The sequence below is a fragment of the Symsagittifera roscoffensis genome, chromosome 9, assembly GCF_963678635.1.
Source record: "Symsagittifera roscoffensis chromosome 9, txSymRosc1.1, whole genome shotgun sequence".
NCBI lineage: Eukaryota > Metazoa > Xenacoelomorpha > Acoela > Convolutidae > Symsagittifera > Symsagittifera roscoffensis.
In genome coordinates this window covers 20,198,675-20,220,239 of record NC_087070.1, presented here as the reverse complement: position 1 = coordinate 20,220,239, position 21,565 = coordinate 20,198,675, and the positions used below count along the sequence as shown (strand labels likewise).

At 34.5% G+C, this 21,565-nt stretch overlaps 2 protein-coding genes across 2 annotated transcripts in view; both read left to right on the top strand.

The window, feature by feature from the left end:
- The window catches only part of LOC134854475 (ADP-ribosylation factor-like protein 13B), a 169,303-nt gene that overhangs the window by 107,813 nt on the left and 39,925 nt on the right, over positions 1-21,565 (top strand). The window lies entirely within an intron of this gene.
- Positions 8,648-20,356, top strand: LOC134854243 (dipeptidyl peptidase 2-like). Its single transcript, XM_063870419.1, has 7 exons — positions 8,648-8,942; positions 13,026-13,272; positions 13,561-13,702; positions 14,011-14,204; positions 16,807-17,020; positions 19,055-19,285; positions 19,885-20,356. Exons 1-7 carry the CDS (start codon positions 8,881-8,883, stop codon positions 20,268-20,270), a joined length of 1,476 nt encoding a protein of 491 aa, XP_063726489.1. The 5' UTR covers positions 8,648-8,880; the 3' UTR covers positions 20,271-20,356.

The following is a 21,565-nucleotide window of genomic DNA, read 5'->3' as shown; positions in this document are numbered from 1 at the left end:
TTTTCTGCGGTTGAAAACACTCTTAATTTTAAATGTTCATTATCAATATCTTCAGTACACCAAGTTCCCTCTAACTTCATTTTTCTTATTTCAAAATTTGACAAATTTATCATTTTGCCCAGAAACGGCCGCCGCGTTTTGAGAGTAATTTCAATTTACTGCCTTTTCACCATAAAATTTAGGTCAAGTTAAGGAATTAGTTTACTGCTGCCAACAGTTAAGCTACGCTGCCAAATTGGCCGGCGCATTTTTATTATATACCATAAAAGTAAATTCCCCGTTCACTAACAAATTTCAACTAGGTCGAAAGTTCATTTGCCCGAAACAAATATAACAATTAATATGATTCATATAATTAACCAGGACCAATAATTAGGACCCCAAAAATTGGAATTAGAAAGAATTTTGTATCGTGTCCCTTGTTGTTAAGCTAAACTTAGCAAGATCCTAAGTAGGGGGTCTTCTGCTTTTTGGGTGGAAAATTTCTTTCGTTTACAAAATCCTAGGATAGGGGTCCTCCAAAAAATTAAGGACCCCTTTCCTAGGATTTTGCTTTACGTGAGGACCCCCCCCCCCCCTTAGGAAGGACCCTCCCCCCTTAGGATCCGGGACACGATACAATACTACTTTCATCAAAAGTTAAACACCAAAGTTTATTTTGAATCGACCATGAATCAAGACGATAAAAAAAAACGAAGCAGTCGGGAAACACTGAATAATATAAGTCTATCATTTTTTGAGAAACAAACAGTTTCTTCGAGAAACAGTATCTATTAGTTTTCGGGCCGTGAAAAGTGTTTGTTTTGAAGCCTGGCAAATTCTAAACGTTTGCATATTCTCACGTCGTTTATATAAAAAGAAGAACCATGAATCTGAGGAGTTTTGAAACGCCGACTTGAATTTTTTGAGACCCGTCTTGTTTTAACGTTTTTCGTGCAACAGGAAAATTTTTAAAAGGCTGACGAAAAACTTTGTTTTTGAAACTTTTCGCGCGTGCTCTTTCACCTTCTTTTATGCTGGATTTTCTGCTCTGCAGTCTTCCTTACACATAAAATGGCTCTTTTTCCTTTTCACCCCCCACCTGCAATCTTTTACTTGTAAATTTGTTGACTACATTGTCCGATTGCTACGAAAATTTACATACAGACTAATAAGGCCACGACAAACATATTTGGTCTTCATACTCAACCTCATAAAACCACTCGTTACACTAATATATTGAAGGTCGTGTGAGGTGGGGATAAAAGGAAAAAAAGCCCATAATATAAACAAGAATGCTCGTATCAGGGCGAAGCCCTGAAAATTCCGACTGCCTTTTAACGTTTATGGAGCAGTAATAACATAAACAACATTAAAAAAATTAAATGTAACAAAACAAAATGAAAAACTATTTTTTCTAAAATTTGAAATTTTTAAATGAAAATCATCCCCCCACACACCATATAAAGTACAAAACAAAAGATTTTGCTCCTTGTAACAAATCAATTATGGCAAACAAGCTTCTTTCAACCAATTTGGAACGATTTCTAAGACGGATTAAATCTCCGCTTACGCGTTCATAGCGCGAAATATATCCGGCTTTAATTGTCCCAAATTGGTCAAAATGGCCAAAGTGGCAATCTTTAAACTCTCATAACTTTACGAAAAATGATCACAGGTGAAATATCTTTTCAAATTTAAGCTCAGGACAACAATACCTTTCGAATGATATAAAAAAATTCCTTCAAAAATGGCTAGTTAAAAAGTCGAAATTTGTCTGAAGAAAAAAAACCCACCCCGGGCACAAATATTCCGTTACTTTAGACGATCCAAATCATGACAAGGGATGCTTTCTTCCCCCAGTGTCCCTAAATATACCCCTCTCAGTTATTTATTACTGTGTAATTTTAGAAATTTCAACTCCGGAGCGTACGATTTAAAGCTGAAATGAAACTTAAAGTACACGCTTTGAAAGGTATGTTTTAAAAACTGTGATTTTGTACAATAGATTTGTGGGGAAAAATTAACTTATCTAATAACAGACCTGGCTCTTTTTCTTTTTCCCCCAGCAGCAAATTTTTATAATTCAAATTACTGTTCACATTGTCCAATTGTCATGAAAACTGACATGCAGACTAATTAGACCATGGCAAACATATTTGATGTTCATAATCAACCTTGTAAAACCACCCCTCAGACCATAAATTGATGCTTTTGTGAGGTGGGGGGGGGAGGAAAAAGCCACAGACTTTATTGAATAGCCTATTGTAAGAGCAAGAATTTTCCGAATCATTTATTTCTTGAAAAGAGTTTTTGCCATCTATATTTTTTTGACCTCAAAATGCTCACAGGAAAATGAATACGTGCATGGTCTATCTAGCTTTACTTTTGAAACTTCAATTAGCAAAAGTAAAATGTCTTTCAATTTCAAATTTAGTATACCATGCAATTTATTTGAGCTTTCAATTCATCAAAAATGTTTTCAATCCAACAATCCACAAACAGACCACAATGCTTTAGCACATGCTAAAAATTGTCTTGGAAGGTGTTTCGATCCATCAATCCCCCAACATACTGCAATGCTTTAGCACAAAATGTTTAAATGTGTCTTTGAAAATTTCAGCACAATAAGACTTGCTGGAATATGACGGTTCTTTAAAACGGAAGCAAATATAGGGACGATCTAGTGAAGCAAAACGCTGAAAAAGCAGCTATCTCAGAATTTCTTGACTCCCGACAAAAAATTGCTGTAATTATTTCATAAAAAAGCCACAGACTTTATTGAATAGCCTATTGTAAGAGCAAGAATTTTCCGAATCATTTATTTCTTGAAAAGAGTTTTTGCCATCTATATTTTTTGACCTCAAAATGCTCACAGGAAAATGAATACGTGCATGGTCTATCTAGCTTTACTTTTGAAACTTCAATTAGCAAAAATAAAATGTCTTTCAATTTCAAATTTAGTATACCATGCAATTTATTTGAGCTTTCAATTCATCAAAAATGTTTTCAATCCAACAATCCACAAACAGACCGCAATGCTTTAGCACATGCTAAAAATTGTCTTGGAAGGTGTTTCGATCCATCAATCCCCCAACATACTGCAATGCTTTAGCACAAAATGTTTAAATGTGTCTTTGAAAATTTCAGCACAATAAGACTTGCTGGAATAAGACGGTTCTTTAAAACGGAAGCAAATATAGGGACAATCTAGTGAAGCAAAACGCTGAAAAAGCAGCTATCTCAGAATTTCTTGACTCCCGACAAAAAATTGGAGTAATTATTTCAAACTGTTCAAAGAAACAATAATTTCTTTACTTTTACTAAAGAAATTATCGTTTGTCAATAATTCCCATTTTCATCAAAAACGGTGAAAACGCACCTAACCATTTGAGCAGATTGTTTAAAATTGTGTGCTGTAACATTTTGACCCAAAATGACTGTCGGTTTTTGAAGATTTTAATTCTCTAAAACTGGAGCAAGGAAATGAAGGACTTACTAAAAATATCACTTAAAAACAGCTGGCAACATTTTTTCTTAAAACTGTGCATTCTCTACAAAAAAGTCTGTAATCTTTTTAAATTGTTTAGCAGTAACTCCATCGACCAAAATGAGAAGCTTGATATCATCAAAAAAATTAATATCCCTAAGATCACCCGGGAAAAGAATGTCGATTTAAACAAAATCTCAAAAATTTGCAGTTTAAGCAACAAAACTTTGTTGTCTGACTAAGGATAACTGCTATTCCTAAAAAAACCACAACTTTTGAGCTTTCCACTGTTTTGACCTAAAAATTATGATCTTAGGTGCCCTATGGTTTTAAGGTTTCTTGTTTGAAATGACATGAGCAGTAGAAAAAATGAAGCTCTATACAGAATTAGTTTCCTTCCAAGTGCGAAAGCAATTTTTCCGAGCAGCCTAGTCCTTGAACAATTGAACTACAAACTCGCGCAAGAAAAGGAGCGTTGTGTTTTTACTTACGCGTTTTTTTGAAAATTTAGCAGCACTAGCTAGCAATTTCATCCGACATAAAACCGATAAAAATGTAAGCAGATAAGTGTAGGAATTTTTGTGGAAACACAATTAAAACAGGAAAAGATTCACTGTCAGATGATAATTGCTGCCCTTATTGACATGTTGTTTTGCCAATGATGGAAAAAATTCTTGAAAAACAGGGTGGCTATCAAAAATATGTTATTTTTGTTTCTAATTCAACAATCAACATAAACTATATTTCAAAATTGGAAAATCGAAGCTTTCCAGGTGAAGTTTCTGAGCCAAGACTTAGCAGCTGCATGTCTTCATCAAAGGTCCTCATCGCCAAATTTCATTTTGAGTCAACCATGAATCCGGGTGATAATAAAACAAAGCAGTCGGAGTACAGTAAGTGATAGTGATACACAATTGTCATTTAATGGAGAAACCAAAAAAATTTTCTGGACAAAAAATTGTGTTTGTTTTTCACTCTCTTAATAGTGTTTCTTTTGATGCATGACATTGAATTTTTTTCACGTCAGTTAGTAGAAACAGTAACTATGAACCCCCAGAAATTAAATGCTGCCGGCATAAATCTATATGAAAACCCTGTTTCATTTGGGTTATATGAAAACCCTTTTTCAAATGGCTCCGGCTAACGTTTATCATGCCGGAGGACAATTTTTGAAAAGCGAGGCAAAAATTCGATTTTCAATCTTTTTGCGTGCGTTATTTTACGTTTCTTTCAGAACAGATTTTTTGTCTTGGGATTTTCCTCGTAAAAAAAATAAGTTAGAGAACAAGGCGCTTTTGAAATTTTCAGTTTAGCTAAACCAGTGTAGGGTGTCATAAAACAGCGCCAAAAATAATGCATGCTCCCGGACTATATCCCCCAGGAAAAAACCGCCCCGGATAACATCCCACCGGATATAATCCACCAAGATTAGATCCCCCATAGAACAAGAACCACATAGGAAGAAAGTCGCCGATAGTACCAATTTACCTTATGACAAAAATCCGCACTACTTGTTTTAATATTGACCACATTAGCATTAGGCAAAACTGCAACTCGGAAAACTTAATTACTCGTGGTCACCATAAATTGAATTAGGGTTGAAGTAGAAGCATAGATGGAAGTTAACCAGAAATGAAACTAATTTAAAAAACAAATTAATAACGAGTTTTTAAATATTCAGTCTCCTTTTAATTGGCCGTTGAACTTACCATTCGATTTATACGAACAAAATTATCTTCCATCCTCGCGTTAATTTTTTCCCCACTGCAATTGGTATTTGGATTTTTCCGCCAGCGCCCTAAAGGGATTTTTCCCCTCAGTGTTTCATTACCACGTAATTCTTAAAATTTTGATTCAAAAGTTTCGAAGAAATTTATTTTTGGATGCTGATTTATTGTGCTATTTATTGTTCCGACTTTCGTAACGAAAGTAACAAAATTTTTGTGCTCGGCGGAGGTTTTTTTTCTTCAGACAAATTTCAACTCTATAACTTAAATTTTAACGTTAATTTTTTTCTATCAATCAAAAGGTATCGTTGTCTTGAGCTTAAAGTTTAAAAAAATATATTTCACTTGTGAACTTTTTTCGTAAAATTATGGAGGTTACAAATTGCCATTTTGGTCAATTTGGGACAATTAACGCGCGATATATTTCGCGCTATTAACGCGTAAGCGGAGATTTAATCCATCTTAGAAATCGTTCCAAATTGATTGAAAGAAGCTTTTTTGCCATAATTGATTTGTTAAAAGGAGCGAAAACTATCGTTTGTACTTGTATATGGCGTGTGGGGGGATTAATTTCACAAAAAGTCTCAAATTTAAGTTTTTATTTGAATTTTTTTACATTTAATTTTTTCATGTTATTACTGCTCCATAGACCTTAAAAGGCAGTCGGAATTTTCAGAGCTTCGCCCTGATACGAGCAGTCTTGCACAGGGGCGGATGTGGGATTTTCTCGAAGGGGGGCGGATTTTCAAAAAAATTTCGAAAATTTTGTCGGCCTTTTTTTTAGGTCGACCGAATTGATTTTTGGAGCTCTCCCTAAGCACGGCTTAGTCCCTGTTTTGGTGAAATTTTTTGCGCCGCAGGCAAAATTTTGAAAAAACAGTCCAAAAAAGGCATTTTTAGGCTTTTTTTGCTAAGTTTTGAGCAAAAAAAAATCGCGTTTTTTTTCGGCGCGCGCTCGCCCCTCAAAATTAGTATATATAGGCGCCAAAGGCGCCTTTACAAAAATTTTAGGGTCGGTCGGCCAAAAATGGATTTCTTAATAAGTACCAAAGAAGGGACCATTTGGATCGGCAGGGGTCGAATCCCTGAGGGGAAGGAATGTCCGCAACCCTCCCCTCCCCCCTAAATCCGCCCCTGGTCTTGCATATGTTTACAAGTTATCTTGTGGTTGACGCGAAAATTTTTATTGGTTGGATTGTTAATTGATAATCAACAATTCGAAAACTTGGATCGCCAGTTTCCTTTTGCCATACATAGTGGGGTCAGATTATCGGATAGCACGTGCAAAACCAAAACTCAAATCAATTTGACCGCCAATAGAAACCTGCAAACATATTTGAAAAAATAAAAAATGATCAAGACTTGTCCGTCATTCCAACGCATCTGGTTTCATGAGTTAAAGAGTTTACCGATGAAACTAACACTAGACTATTTTTGTTAACTGAGCGCAGCGAAGAGAATCTTAATAAACTTTTAAATAGCCTCTTGTAAATTCAGATGCTGAGGTAAGTCGGATGGGCCAAGTCATCATTGATAAAAAAAACCAAGCCCAGTTTGAAGTTAATTTTTTCCCCGACTACGTTATTTGTGAAGCGAAAGAGTTATAAGCATGGTGAGTTTTTTCTCAATCATGCCTGCAACTAATGAAAGATTGAAGGGCCAAGTTCGGTGTTATATAAAAGCGATTTAGTCGAGATTCAATTATCAAAAATAATAATAAGTTTGTTTCAAGTAGTGCAAAAATCCAATAATATAGAGAAATTATCCTTGATAGAGCACCAACTTGAGCAAGCGCAGAAGGTAGTTCACTCTGTTGAAGCGCTGCTGAGAACTTTCTATTAAGTACTGTCTTATATGGACCTGATTGTTTAATCTAACTAATATAAGACTGAAAAAATTTTAATAGATTTATAGAAAAAAAATAAATTTCAGTATCTTACAGTTTCTTTATTATAAAAAAAAATTAAAAGTCGTTTTAGGGTCCACAGACATTTGTCGGATTACTGCCGACATCCGAAAGTTAATGAACGTCTGGAATAACTATGAGTGACCCTTCTGGAAAGGGTCAGTCATAATCAAGAATTAACGTTCCCGGTATAATCAAGAATTAACGTTGTATAATCAAGAAAAAATCCAAGGTTCCAGGGTATAATAATATAAATTACAAGGATTACTCATATTTTGTCATGTTTGAAGCTAACTCCGTATTTAAAAGTCAATTTGAGGTCGCACAATTTCAAAAGTTTTTTTCGAAAGTTTGAAAAAAAAACTTGTCAAAAAAATATTGAAGATAATTTAATTTATTCCATACTAAGCAACTGACATTGGTAACAATTTTCCTGAAATTTTAAAAGAAGAAATTCGCAATTATAATCGATTATAATCGATTAAAAATGGATTGTTTTGCTTTAAAAACAAGTTTCATTTTCTTTCGAAAATAATCGATTATAATCGATTATAAACGATTATATTTGGATTATAATGCTTAGAAAAATAGTATCATTATAATGCATTTTTAATCGATTATAATTGATTATTTTTATAGTTTTATTGAGACTGTCAACAAAAATCCAATATAATCGATTATTATTCATGAAACTTCGGTGCGGGAAGGCGATCTCCCAATTCAATTAACTAGGTTTTTAAGGTTGTTTTTGTTATTATCATTTTTCTTTCTGTATTTTTCAACCAAAATCAGTTCAGTTTAACACAAACGGTAACAAAAAAAAGAAATAAAAAATGATTTGAGAAAAAAAAATCAGTTGAAAGCAAAATTCAACCTTTTTCGATTTTTTTCGTATTTTTGTTCTGAAATCACTGTGGTCGGAACCTTCTGTGCTAATTGCACAGAAACGGCCTAACGTGTTTGGTATGAAGTTTGAGTGATAGAAGCAGAAGAGCTTGTCCCTTTGTAACTATAATATTACTTTGTTTTCATTGCGTGGGAGGGGTCATGCGCAATAATGTGACACCACGAGAAAAAATATAAATCAATTTTGATAGAAAACACATTCGTGCTGTTCTGCTGAAACTATCAAAAAGTTACTCCCTTCGAAAGCAGTGATTCTTTGCCTCAAATAGTCAGAAACTACAGTTTCACGACATAGTTACACTCCTCTGAAAGTTCTTTGATTTTCTACTTCAATCGACACTCGCATTTAGCGTGTGGCATCTAGTTTTGCGTGGAAAAAAACCTCCCCGGCCTAGATGCGAGCTTATTTTCTAACCTTTATGGTCGAAAACAATGCAGATAAAGAAAAATTCTGCTTTCTTTTCAATTTTTTGAGAATAAACATGAGTAATTCACACTAAACGGTGCAACCATAATTGACCTTTTGCTGATGTCATAATTTATAGCAAAATGATTGCGAGAGCCATTATTTGACCTTCTTCATAGTTATCATATTGGATAATTAATTGGACACCATGATTATGAATTATCATCAGCAAACACCCTCCTGAACTCTAGCTGTATGTGATAAGATTACCAAAAGAAAATATAAGCAAACATTTCTATTATTATTCACGAATAGTACCATTGTTTAAACTTCCTGTCGTCCAAAGTTATAAGAAACTTCAGTTTAACATGGTATTTTGTTATTCAATTTTATTCACTTGATAATGCTTTGGTAGTTCCTGTTCGTCATCCGAAATTATCATTGTATTTAAAGTTGAGCTTCGAAAATGTGGCAAGAATTGTTTATTTTGGCTGGTGTTTTGTTATGCGCGCTTCAAAATGTTACGAGGTGAGTGTAATTTTTTCATAGTTTTCTGCTTAAAATCTAAAATATCAAGGCAATGTGTGGGAAAGGGAATTTCGATGATGTTTTGAGCAAACGGGTCAAGGTGATCAGTTCTTAATTCAACAGTCATAAGACAAGCTCAAGGTCAGTGTGCGAAGAGCTATTGTTGAAACATGCCGATTTAGTGAGCACCACACAACCATTATTGTATTTATCTCTGGATACCATTATTTGTTAAAGACTTTTTTGGTTCTTTTTTTAATGCTAATTAGTTTTTGGAGGCAACTTTGAAGACTTTTGTAGGATTTAATCTAAGAGCTATATTCATCTATTGTAGTTGGACTAGGTTTCTTGAGATTGCACAGGTATCTTCCGTCCTACAATACTTTCGTCCCAAATTTAGTTGACAGAATTCACTCCTTTGCAGATTCCGTCCCATTACAAAAACTCTTTAATTACCAGTGGCTGGTTCGCTTCTCGCGCCAATAACCGTCATGTGTTTTCCAAAACAACTATGCTCCGTGCTCCCCATGCAAGTTGTTTCAATTCAATAGCAGGCAACAAATCAATTGAATCTTCCAACAATTGAAAGGAAAAAATGACAATTATTTTAATAAATGGAAATGGGGCAAAACCTGCTGTTATATCAAATTGGGACTAAATATACTAATTTCTAACTTGAATAAGTTTGTCGTTGAAAAATATATGTTTGATTTCAAGAGCAAAATTTTTCTTTCGACAGGGTGTGTTCTAGGAGTTTTTTATCAGGCTCGATACACTAGTTATATTGATCTACCAGCAAATTTCAACCCAATTAATAACTTAATTGCCAATTTTTCTCGATTAATTCGTAAGGTTCAATGCTAACAAACAGGCTGACTCGCGCTGTGAGCTATCCAACGCCTAGACACGAACTGTTTATCAAATTGACTGTTGTTTATCGGAGCGTAACGCCGAGAGTCGCTAATAGCGCATTTCGACAAGCACTTGGAAGAGAATGTTTGCAAAAAACGGAAGCTACAGATGAACACTTTCTAACAATCAAATACTTCGAACAAAATCTACGACAAACAACTAGACTAAAGCTGTTCAAAAGGTTTCTTTAAAAAAATCGTTTGAACAGAAAAACCTAAGGCTGTAGAAATAGCACGGATATTCTCTCCAATTTTTGCATGTACAAATTAAAAAAATCGGGTTTTTTATGACAAAAAAATGAAAACTCTTTCTTTTCTAATCTTCCGAATTTTCTTTTACAAAAAGGCAGCTGAATTATAAAAACTATACAATGACGAGGGTTAATGATTACTGAGCAACTAAAAACAAATCCCAATGTTCCAAAAATTGATCAAATCATCAAAAAAAGAGAGAGAAATTTCACAAATATCTAAATTGAAAATAACCACTAGGTTGAACATACATGCTGCTACAAAATGAAATCCTCATAACAAATTAAAATTTAACAACTACATCGGCATATAATTATGACTATACTAAAATTAGATCTTAAAATAATCTCGAAAAAACTAATGGGTCTTTTATCATGAATTTTTTTCGAGTATTCTTATCAAAAAGTTTTTAAGTTCAAATTTAACTTTTTAGGTTTAATTTCTGCACGTTTAATTTATTCCATTTATTATAACTGTTTTTGAGAATCAATTTCATTTTATTTCCTGTTTTGCATTCGGTTTTTTTTAAATCTTCGTTGTTTTATTTTTTTTGTGCATTCTTTTATTTTCACAGGTGCCCTTTGAGAACTGTCAAAATAAATGAATGCACAAAATATATATATATATATATATATATATAAACTGCCTACCAATTCCAATTGTCTTATTAAGTTTTGGCATATCGAATATTCTAGTCCTGCTATGTTGTGTAATGAATACTTCTGGTGGTAAAATTTTAGACTTTGAGCCATAGGTCGAGTTTGAAACAATGCTGAAATGAAAAATAAATGTGATAAAACTAATGATCTGAAAAGCCAGCAATTTTTTGGTTTTTAAAAGAACCTTATGTTGCTCACAGTATCTAGATTTCTGTCTTCTAACTTTCCAAGATTCCTGGTATAGTCTTTTGTGGAAACAAAAATTTCCCTCTAAACAAATTTTTCCGAACTATTCTTTTCCAAAAGACAATAAATTCTGTTTCGTCAACATTATAAAAAACTTAAATTTAGTTCATTTAATTTTTTGTGAAGGTTTTTTGACTTGACTTCATTGGTCAGTTATTGAGTTCTTGTTCATAAGATTCTTCATCAGCAAATTGCATCAAACTTTTTTTCTGTTTATTTGTTTTTTAATGAAATTTATATAAGAGAATGAAAACCAAGGATCTCAAAACAGTACCATGTAAACGCCATGATTAAGTGTTTTCTCGTCAGAAAATTGATTTTGAATTTGATAACTCTGCTGACAGTCTGCTGAAAAATACTTCATGAGATTTGAAGATTTTTTTTTTAAACCACACACTTTGATTTTTTCTATGTTTTTCTTATTGATCCATGTTTTCAAAAATCATTTGGGTAAAAGTGATAACTGCATCAGTCGCGAAATTTTTTCCCTAAAATTCTATTTGATAGACGTTTAATAGCGACGTTTGTTTGAGATATTTCATAATATTTTTCAAAAGCAAGCGTTCAAAATCTTTTGAAACCGTGTTTGTCACACACAATGGCCTATGATTTGATGCTACCTGCATTTTAAAGACGGGTGTTATACATGGTTTTTTGAGGAATAAAAGAATCTGGTGTTGCATTTACTTTCAATTATTGCGAATTGGGGGCGTGTTCCGCTAGCGAGCTTACCTTGTTGTAGGCAAAAAGCTCTTATTCCCATTGGCCACCTAGAAGTTTATCTAACACAAATTTATTTATTTTGTAACATTTTTGTGACGCAATGAAAGTCAAATAAGGCAGTTGTAATTTTTTTTTTTATTTTACCTACTTTTGAAAAAAAACTTGATTCAATTGAGTTGCTATTTCAGTACCACAATTTGTTGTTTTTTTTTCAAATTTGTTTTTGCTGATAATTACTGATTTTTGATTTCTCTTGTTCCTTATTTTTTGCGTTGTAAAATCCCATTGTTGATCAAGATGCGAAAACTGCTGAAATTTTTCAGTATGATTATTTTGAGAAGCAATTGCCAGTTTCCGGTTGACAAAGCTTCTCAATTTTTGTAATTTCTGTGCGCAACCTATTAATCAATGTAATTCCATAATTTGAAATACTCGTGTTTAATTTTTATCAAAGTCATCAAGGCTGTATCAATCCGTGGTTTTTTAATGGTTTCCAGTTTCTGATTTACAGTTTTTGTGCGATATGGAGCATGAGCACGTATATCTTTTTCAACAATAATCACGAAAGTCCCCAATGTTTCTGATCCGGAAGATTTTCATTCCTGGCCATTCTTAATTGAATCTTGATTGGAAATTTTTTGTCTCAATTTGAATGATGTCAGTGTTTGGCTTGCAAGAAATTAATGTTTCTTATGAAAGCATATAGTGATCTGTGTTGCAAAGCAATTCGAATATATTTGTTTCTACTTTGTCTTCGTTCCATCCCCCCACTTGTTATGCTAAGTACAAAAGAATGTGTTAGCATCTTGTATCGTAATAATAAGACTAAATTTCTGCCCACATTTCTATTTGGAATGATTTACTGCACCGATTGGGTATGCTGAAACAACGCAATATTTCACTTTTAAACTATTCCAAATTAGCTGAAATAGTAGCTTCCGAACCCGCGTAGTTTTACAAAAGCCAGCCACAGTTAGTACTTTTTTGGTAATCTGAGTTTAAGATAACGCTATCTTTCCAATGATGTTTGAAATGTTCAGCATAAACGCTTAGTTACAAGTCAAAAGTTCACCGCATAAAAAAACTCCCCAAGCGCAAACTTTCCGTCACTTTCCTCAAAATTCGAAACAATTAATTAGTTTTCCTGATAAAAAACCTTTTTGATATGATTAGATACGACTTAGGGATTTTTAGCGAGGAAGGAGCTTTAAAAAATGAAAAATGAAAAATGAAATGCGGTGAAATTTTTGACAAATTTATATTTCATCTGTATTTGATTTTTTTTGTTGCAGCCAGAAAGTGATCTACTTCGACCAGAGACTGGATCACTACAGTGAGATCAACTATGGAAACAAGACATTCAAGCAGAAGGTCCTCATCAATGAAGACTACATGCACCCCCAGCACAAAAGGGGTCATCGTCAGGGGGAGGGGGATGTTGAGCCCAGTCCTATCTTCATGTACACGGGGAATGAGGGTCCAATTGATGGGTTCTACACGGCATCAGGATTCGTGTTGACCCTCGCGAAAAAATATAAGGCAAGTATTCACATCAATCAATTTCTAAAAAAAGTTTTATGAATACTATAAAATTGTTTTTTTTTTTCGCTGTTTTGAGTGAAAATGGAAAAATTTAAAACCAAAGAATTAATGACAAAAAATTAAATTAGCTGGCGTTTCAGGACATGAAAAGGGTTTCGATAACATTCCTTTCCAAATCGAAGTTTATTTTTCAAAAAAACTCAGTAAAGTCTAATCTAAGTCTAATCTAAAAAACTCACAAATCTAATTCGGCATTTACTTCAAGATGAAAATATTTTGATTTAGGCTCTTGTTGTCTTTGCCGAGCACCGATACTACGGAGACTCGCTTCCCTTCGGAAACAGCAGTTTCGACTGGCCAGAAATAGGCTTACTGACCGTCGACCAAGCGACCGCTGACTTTGCCAACCTCATCAACCACCTGAAAGGCAGTGTTGTTCATAAATTATTAATCATGTTAGTAATTTGCATTTAAAAAACCCATTTTAGCTAATTAATTATTTACCTGCATGCCTGCATGAAAAATGGTTGACTAGTTAATAAGCTCCACTGTCCCTCCAGTAAAATTTGTCTCCATTGGAAACTCCAGCCAATTAAAATCGAGTATTTTCGCGCATGCTAAGCAATTTGAATTCAAATTTAAAAGTGGGTGGATAATATTTTCTCAGTTTATTTAGGGTTTAACTTGATCCAAAAATTTATAGACTATTATAATATGAACTACACTGCTCAAAAGGTGTCTACAACCTTCAAAACTCGTCTGTTATTTGCTTCGGGGGATCGTACGGGGGAATGCTGTCGGCTTATATGCGGTTCAAGTACCCGGACGTTGTCAGCGGGGCATTGGCGGCGAGTGCGCCCGTTCGTCTGGCTGACTCGACAACTGCTCGCGAGAGCTTCTGGGTTTTGGCTACTCTAGATTACCAGCAGGTATGTGATTTAAAAAAAAATTAAGCAACTTAGGTAAAAACATGCTAATCTAATAACCAGAGATTTTTTTGCAAATGGTAACGATAGTGCTCCAAAATCAACACAGTTGTTGTATTTTAATTCATATATTGGAATTTGCATTTCTATAACGGAAAAAATATATCCATGTCGGATATTTTACAAAATATATCCGCGAAATCAAACTCTTGTCCAACTACTCTAAACTGTAACTGCTATGCCGAATTTCCCGAGAGCGAACTGATAACACTCTTGTGACGAGTTCTGAGTTAATCCTGTATTTATAACTTAGTGAAAAAATTATCCTCATTTTTACAAAATATATTCTAAATAACAATAGATTTATTCCAAGCCCACAATTGATGAATTTTCATCCGAAATTAAATTAAACACTCAATTTTGCTTTACAGTTTTTTACCAACAATTGGAACTAATTTAGAAACATGATGAGTGAACAAATTAGTCGATAGTTAAGTTTCACCAATAATTTTCAGAGTTCTGATTTTGAGCCAACTCCATGTACTCGTTGTGATATGAAGTTAATGTCTGCATAGCGTGGGTGGGAGATTGTCCCGCCATTTCTATCGGGAAAACTGGCATCCCTTGACCGAAGTAATCCATGTCGCAATTAGCCGAAATCATTGGGTACAGATGAGCGGGCAAAAAAGGCGGGAAATGGTATCTCGGTTTTGAGCTCGGCCAGCCATGTTTTAGACTACGAACTGTAGCTTCGGTCGGAGTTTTGTTGTTTTTAACGATATCTGTCATATACTGAATGTAAATAATGGCAAGTCGCAGAGTTTCGATTCGTGATAATTTGTTCTCGTATGAGAACTTCGGCAGGTGTTTTCGCAATTCGTCGAATCCATCGTTCATGCTAAACATGCGTTTCCTCTCTCGAACATTCGCCGCTGTTCGTTGCTCGGGAGTTATGATTCGTCGTCTTTTCGGTTTTTTCCTCGTCGGCTGATTCGCATTTCCGCTCGTATTAGAGTCGGATCCTGATGTAATAGGCGACACACCACTCGGGTAAAGCGAGGTCGGCAGCTGCTGGTTCTCGGAAAACTCTTCGGGTAGATGACCTTGCACTCCTCCAACATCTTGTTTGACAAAGAAGTCATTTTCGTTTTGAATTTGGACTGAAGAGTAAGGGAAAATGGAACCAGGAGGTGGCAAAAGCTGTTGCTGTATTTGGTTAAAATCCATAGCTTTTTAGTTTGACTTAAAATACCAAAGTTAACGCTAAACTTTTTTCTAAACCAACAAAACTTTCTCCGTCATTTACAAATAACAATTGATAAAGGTATCAATGAATTTGAAGTTTTGCCAAAGTATTGACAACGCTGCAAGCCCTTTTAAGGGATTTGAACTAGCTTTTCGAGCTGTGTATGGTCGTGAATGATACCAAAAGTTTTTTTTTGCAGCGAGTTTCAATTGACTGACAATGAAATAGATTTTTCTCGAAATGAGTTTCTGTCAAAAGAAAAAATCAATTGAGAAATCCAATAAATTTAGCCAAACAATATCTATTTGTTCAACTATGTTTCTAAAGAATTGAATGTTGAAATGAAATAAATTTTTGTTTGACTGAATATTTTAAAATTATTTACGAAATATTTAAAAACCGGCTCTGCGTGTTTGCTTAGATGAAACCTGCTTCACGTAGCGAATCTTAGTAAGCTTCTCTGGTATACTTACAAAAAATCACAGCGTCTTTAATCCCCTGAATGAGAAATAATTTCACTAAAAGAATGTCAACATCTCTCTTAAATATACATTAAAACAATAATAATTATATACATTTTTAGAATTATATATCAGCTAAACAAACTTAGCTTCGACGATGCAATAAAAAAAGTAATATATTTGTCGGATTGTAAAGTGAATTGAGCTTTGCAAATTAATTGTCATCTCAGGAAAGTTTAAGTCTCTTTATAAACAAAATTTTTCACACTGAGAAATTCAGTTGGAGTCCTATATTTTGTTATTTTAAAATACAAATGTAAATAAAAACTAAATTTTACACATTTTTTCATCATAAAGACAAAACTCCTTTTTAAGAAAATTTTAGTTGATGGAAGTTCGATTAAAACTAAGCGAAAAGTCTAAGCTTGGAATTTGACACGCATTCCAAAACCGATAAAACAGCTCATCAAAATCGTCGAAAAACAGGTCACGCAATGATTGAAAAACGAGATTTCAAACGATTCGTTTTTTGTTCTTTTCAAAAGATTAACCAATTAACAATTTATTAACTAATTTTGTTAACAATCGATAAAATCCAGACATACAGACTTAAATTTTGATTTTTAAAAACTGTCCTAAGTCCGAAATGTTGAAATTTGAAATCTTCTATTTTATATTTTTTAAACAAAACAGACTGCTAAAAATCAACTTTTCAGGAGCAAACGCATTTAAGATTGAAATTCAGCACTCTGTCTCAGATTTTAGACAAAAACTGGGTTCTTTATGGGTGCTATACAGAAGGGATGGATATAAAAATTTCCTCGTGGCTGAAATTTGAATGAAATTTATCGATGAGTACAATTTCGGTGAATTTTATGTAGCTGCGTGTGTTTAATAGGTGGGTCAAGATGTGGTTGACCGCATTAAGAGTGGGTTCAATGACCTCAGCAATCTAGCCAGTAACGGGTCATCAGGCTACGCAGAAGTATCCCAGATGTTCAATCTCTGCAAAACTATTGCGAGTCAGGCTGACTTCACTCAGTTGCTGTACATGATCAGAAATGCGTTTGTCGAGATCACCATGTTCGACTACCCCTATGCCACAGATTTTGGTAAGAGTGTAAGCTCTGTTCTCAGAGGCAAAATTGTGTGACAAGAGCAACGGTACCCAACCGATATTTTTTACCAACATTAAATATTTTTTTTTCTGCGAAAATAATAATCTTCAATTTCTTTTTCTTTTGCACAATGTGGGAATATTATGGTCTAACTGAACAATACCAAGTAGGTTGATTTTATGTTTTACTGAGTTTTGTAGTCATGTGTAGTTTGTAAAACACGACTATCTTTTGATCTCTATGCGCACCATTTTCTCGTTATACTGATAAGCTGAATTTCAAGCTATTTTCTTAAGACTCGGCCTGCTGTTTAGAAAATTTCTCGTAGCTTTTAAATCACAACCAAGAAGGTTTTGGCTGTATTTTTCACTCGGCATATAATAACTTGATTTTAAGGATCTGGTTAATGCAATCCAAATTCCTCACACAAAATGATTGCCAAATCGATTGGTATGTTCTTCAACTGCAACATTTATATATCGATTGGTATTAAATATTCTCGGCTGCTGCTTATGAACCTTCACTTCAGCAAATCCACAGGGCAGTACTCTTCTGGACAAAACTAGCAAAACTTGACCGTGCTTTTTCTCCAAATGACTGGTCATTAGACAAAAAAAGAAAAAAAAACGTGGGAAAAAAAATTGTCACTTATCTAGTTTGGGCACTTTTCCAGTTCCCCCCTTTCAAATTCAATTTTGAAAAGCTTATTTTACGTTTTAATAATGCAATGAAATTTGGCGTGGTGAACAAATCGTCAACTGCGAACAGATTTGTTCTTCATACTTTACAGCGTAACATCACGCATTTAGCCGTAATAACACATAAAACAAACATAAAACTCGGTATTTTGAAAAGGGGAAACTGGAAAAGAGCCCTAGTTTGTAATGAAACTTCTTTTAGTTTTCAGTAAAAAAAGTCTTACGTTTTCTTACGCTAAAACTTGTTTTTTTTCGCGTTTCGACTGAGATAGTTTATTGAGTTTAGTTCGTTTTTTTTTCGTTTAAATGAAACCAAAATCACTATTGAGCAACAAAAGTAAAAATTGAAGGTCACATATAACGTTAATTACTTTAGTTTCAAAATGGACTTCAATTTTTTGCGAAATTATAATCGAATAAAAAAATTATTTATTGACCCAGTTTTTTTTTCTAGGCGGGATATATATAAGAAAAAACTTTACAACAGATACGATCTCTAAAAAACAAGATATGTGCCATAATCACATTTGGTAAGAAGTTTTCATTCTAGAGAAGTTTCCACTTTCGTTGCTTCTAAATACTTAAACAAATAAATGAAAGCACTCATTTCCTTAGGGGAAAATCGGCAATTGGCTGCTATACTTTCATTAACATAAAAAATTACGTTATATTTTATTTTCCTTTTGAAAATGCTTACTGTTCCGACTTTAAAAGCAAACACTGCTCAATTGACCTTGAAAGGCAGTCGCAAACTCGTAAACTTTCCGAGAAATCTTGTTTTATTTTCATTTTTTAATTCAAACAAGACTGCTCGTATCAGGGCAAAGTCCTGAATGTTCCGAGAGCCTATTAAGGTCCGACTGCTATAACATGAAAAAATAAATGTAACAAAAAAATGAAATCTTTTTCAATTTGAGATTTTTTGTGAAAACCATCCCCCCACACGCCATATAAAAAACAAAAAGTTAGATTTCGCTCCTTGTAACAAACCATTTATGGCAAGTAAGCTTCTTTTAACCAATTTGGAACGATTTCTAAGACGGATTAAATATCCGCTTACGCGTTAATAGCGCGAAATCTATCGCGCGTTAATTATCCCAAATTGGGGAAATTGGCAATCTTTAAACCCCCATAACTTTATAAACAATGATACCAGGTGAAATATCTTTTCAAGTTTAGGCTCAAGACAGCAATATCTTTCGATTGATATTTAAAAAATCCGTCAAAAATGACTAGTTAAAAAGTCGAAGTTTGTCTAAAAAAACACCCGAACACAAATATTCCGTTACTTTCGTAACAAAAGTCGGAACAACTAGTGTTTTTTTTTCAGATGCTTCTCTTCCAGCGTGGCCAGTTAACTACTCCAGCAAGCTAGTTCGAAATGCCAACACCAACACAGACGCAATCGTGGCAGTGACCCAGCTAGTCTACAACAGTACTGGAGACGTGCACTGTTTCGACCAGTACGTCGATTACATCTACTGTTCCGACCCAACCGGGTGTGGTCTGGGCAACAGTGCGAAGGCGTGGGACTTTCAAGTGTGCTACGAAATCAACCTGGGTGTGTACTTTTCTACCATGTAGTACGCTAAAGACAAGAACTAAAGGATTTAAATTTTTAATCTGAACTCGTTTTTTTTTGCTTCTGAAGGAACCTTAATTTTTCTAAACAAAAATTTAATGGTGCAAAGATCATTTTTTCTCTCGGTTTAATTTGACGTTTAATTGTGGATTCTGCGATTCGCAGTGAATCTATGAAAGCTATCCAGCCGGTCTAAGCATAGTCCGTTTCTCTTATTTCCCTATATTCCAGGCCGATTTTTTTGCCGAGCGAAGCTCTTTTTTGCGACTCAAGGCCGTTTTTTTCGTCTAGAACTTTCACGTGGTACCACTATTGCAGCCGTAATTGGTCAGGCTGTGGTAGACCTGAAGCTAGAGGTCAAGTGAGAGCTCGTACTCACACACTATCATCCGCACACACCATATACGTTCGTACAATTGAATCGATTAATTTTTCTATAAAAAGTATTTTTGACATAATGAGTATTTTCGTTAAAAAGCATTCTTATTAAGTTTAAAGAAGCATTTTTTTTGTCTTAGACCTCTCATTAAAATCGTATCTTGAGCAAGCGTCATCATACAAATATGTTGCTATTTTAGCTGTAGGAAGCAGCTCCAAGACCAGCATGTTTCCTGACCTCCCTTTTACAGACGAGACCCGAGACGCATACTGCTCGAAAAAATATGGAATCACCAGTCGACACGACTGGTTCGCCATTAACTTCTGGGGATCCGACGTCTGGTCCAGTTCCAACATCATCTGGAGCAACGGACTCTTGGATCCCTGGCACGGAGCTGGAATCCTCTCCAGTACTGATTACATGCTGCCAACTGTGATTCTGGACCTAGGAGCTCATCATTTGGACTTGAGAGCTCCAAATAAGGAGGATCCACAATCTGTGACAGAGGCGAGAAACAAAGAAGATAAATTAATCGGAAATATTCTAGATCTTTCTAGAAAGTATAAGAACAAAAATAAATTCTAGTCATAAATAACATATACTCTTTATACAAAGGTCAAAAACATCATACTTCAGCAAAAATTGCCTTCAATTGAAATATTATTCACGCATTCTCATTTTGTTTCCAAACTGAGTATATCTGGTCGGTATTAATGACGACAAAAATCGTTATTAGTAAGGAAATTATCATATGGCAAGGCGTTTCAACCTTCGTTCTACCTTCAGGCCACCAAAACTTGAATTAACTTGACTTCGATGAAAAACTTTCTTAGAACTCTAAAACGGTTTCTTCGCGGCAACATCTGTATGACGTGGCAGCGGATTCCATGGGAGGGACGCCCTCTTCTTAGGAATAGTAATATGTCAGGAAATCCAATTTTGCCAGAACAACGATTACAAATTTTCTAAGGGCGCCTATATAAATAACTTTTTGTATACCGAGTCGAGATTTTTCACCTAATTTGAAGCAAGATTTGAGCGGTTTGAGCGGTTTTTCTAGACGGTTGCGCTCAAAATCTTGCTTCATAATGAGCTGTTTTTGAGCGGTTTATCAAAAACAAACGCTCAAAAACCGCGCAAGATTTAAATGGTTTGAGCGGTTTCTGAGCGGTTTTTTTAACAAACCGCTCAAAAACCACGCAAAATTTGAGCGGTTTTTCTAGATAAGCCGCTCAAATCTTGCACAGTTTTTGGGCGGTTTGTTAAGATAACCGCTCAGAAACCGCTCAAACCAGTCAAATCTTGCTTCAAATCAAGAATATTCATCAAATAAACAGAAACATGGAAATACAAGCAGCAAGTGTTACTTTAAAACTAGAACTATTTTGGCTTTATTTGGAATTTATTGAATTTTTTGCTTGCAAAACTGTAAAACAGTTGCAAATTGCAAAACACCCAGTATATATGTAGTTTTAAAGTGCAGCTAGCTAGAACAGCATATTTGCTGATTATATACAAGACCGCCACAAGAAGGCCTGCACATGGTTCCAAAAAATATAAGAATTTTTTTTTGGGGGACAACGACAAAATCGTCACTATAAAAACAGAAAACTAAAAAACTGCCAAATGAAACACTCAGTTATCAAAAAATGAGAGTCGTCAGTTTATTATAACAACTAATCACATTAGAAACGTTAGCACTTACCTTGAGGCTACAAGACTTAAAAATTTGATACTCTTTTCACGAATCGACTGTTTCGAAGAACGAAAAAAAAATCGGCAAAAAAGACACACTGAACAGGATCTCCGTTTGGGAAATGAGAGATATAAAACTAATATTGAAGCGTATAAAGTCCGTCATCTCAAAAAAATCTATATAC

Bases quoted from the DNA above. Each gene is read 5' to 3' on its own strand.
- LOC134854243 (XM_063870419.1), top strand. From the start codon at position 8,881: ATGTGGCAAGAATTGTTTATTTTGGCTGGTGTTTTGTTATGCGCGCTT. The intron at 8,943-13,025 runs GTGAGTGTAATT...TTTTTGTTGCAG, and splicing joins GCGCTTCAAAATGTTACGAG to CCAGAAAGTGATCTACTTCG. The intron at 19,286-19,884 runs GTGTGTACTTTT...TTGCTATTTTAG, and splicing joins GTGCTACGAAATCAACCTGG to CTGTAGGAAGCAGCTCCAAG.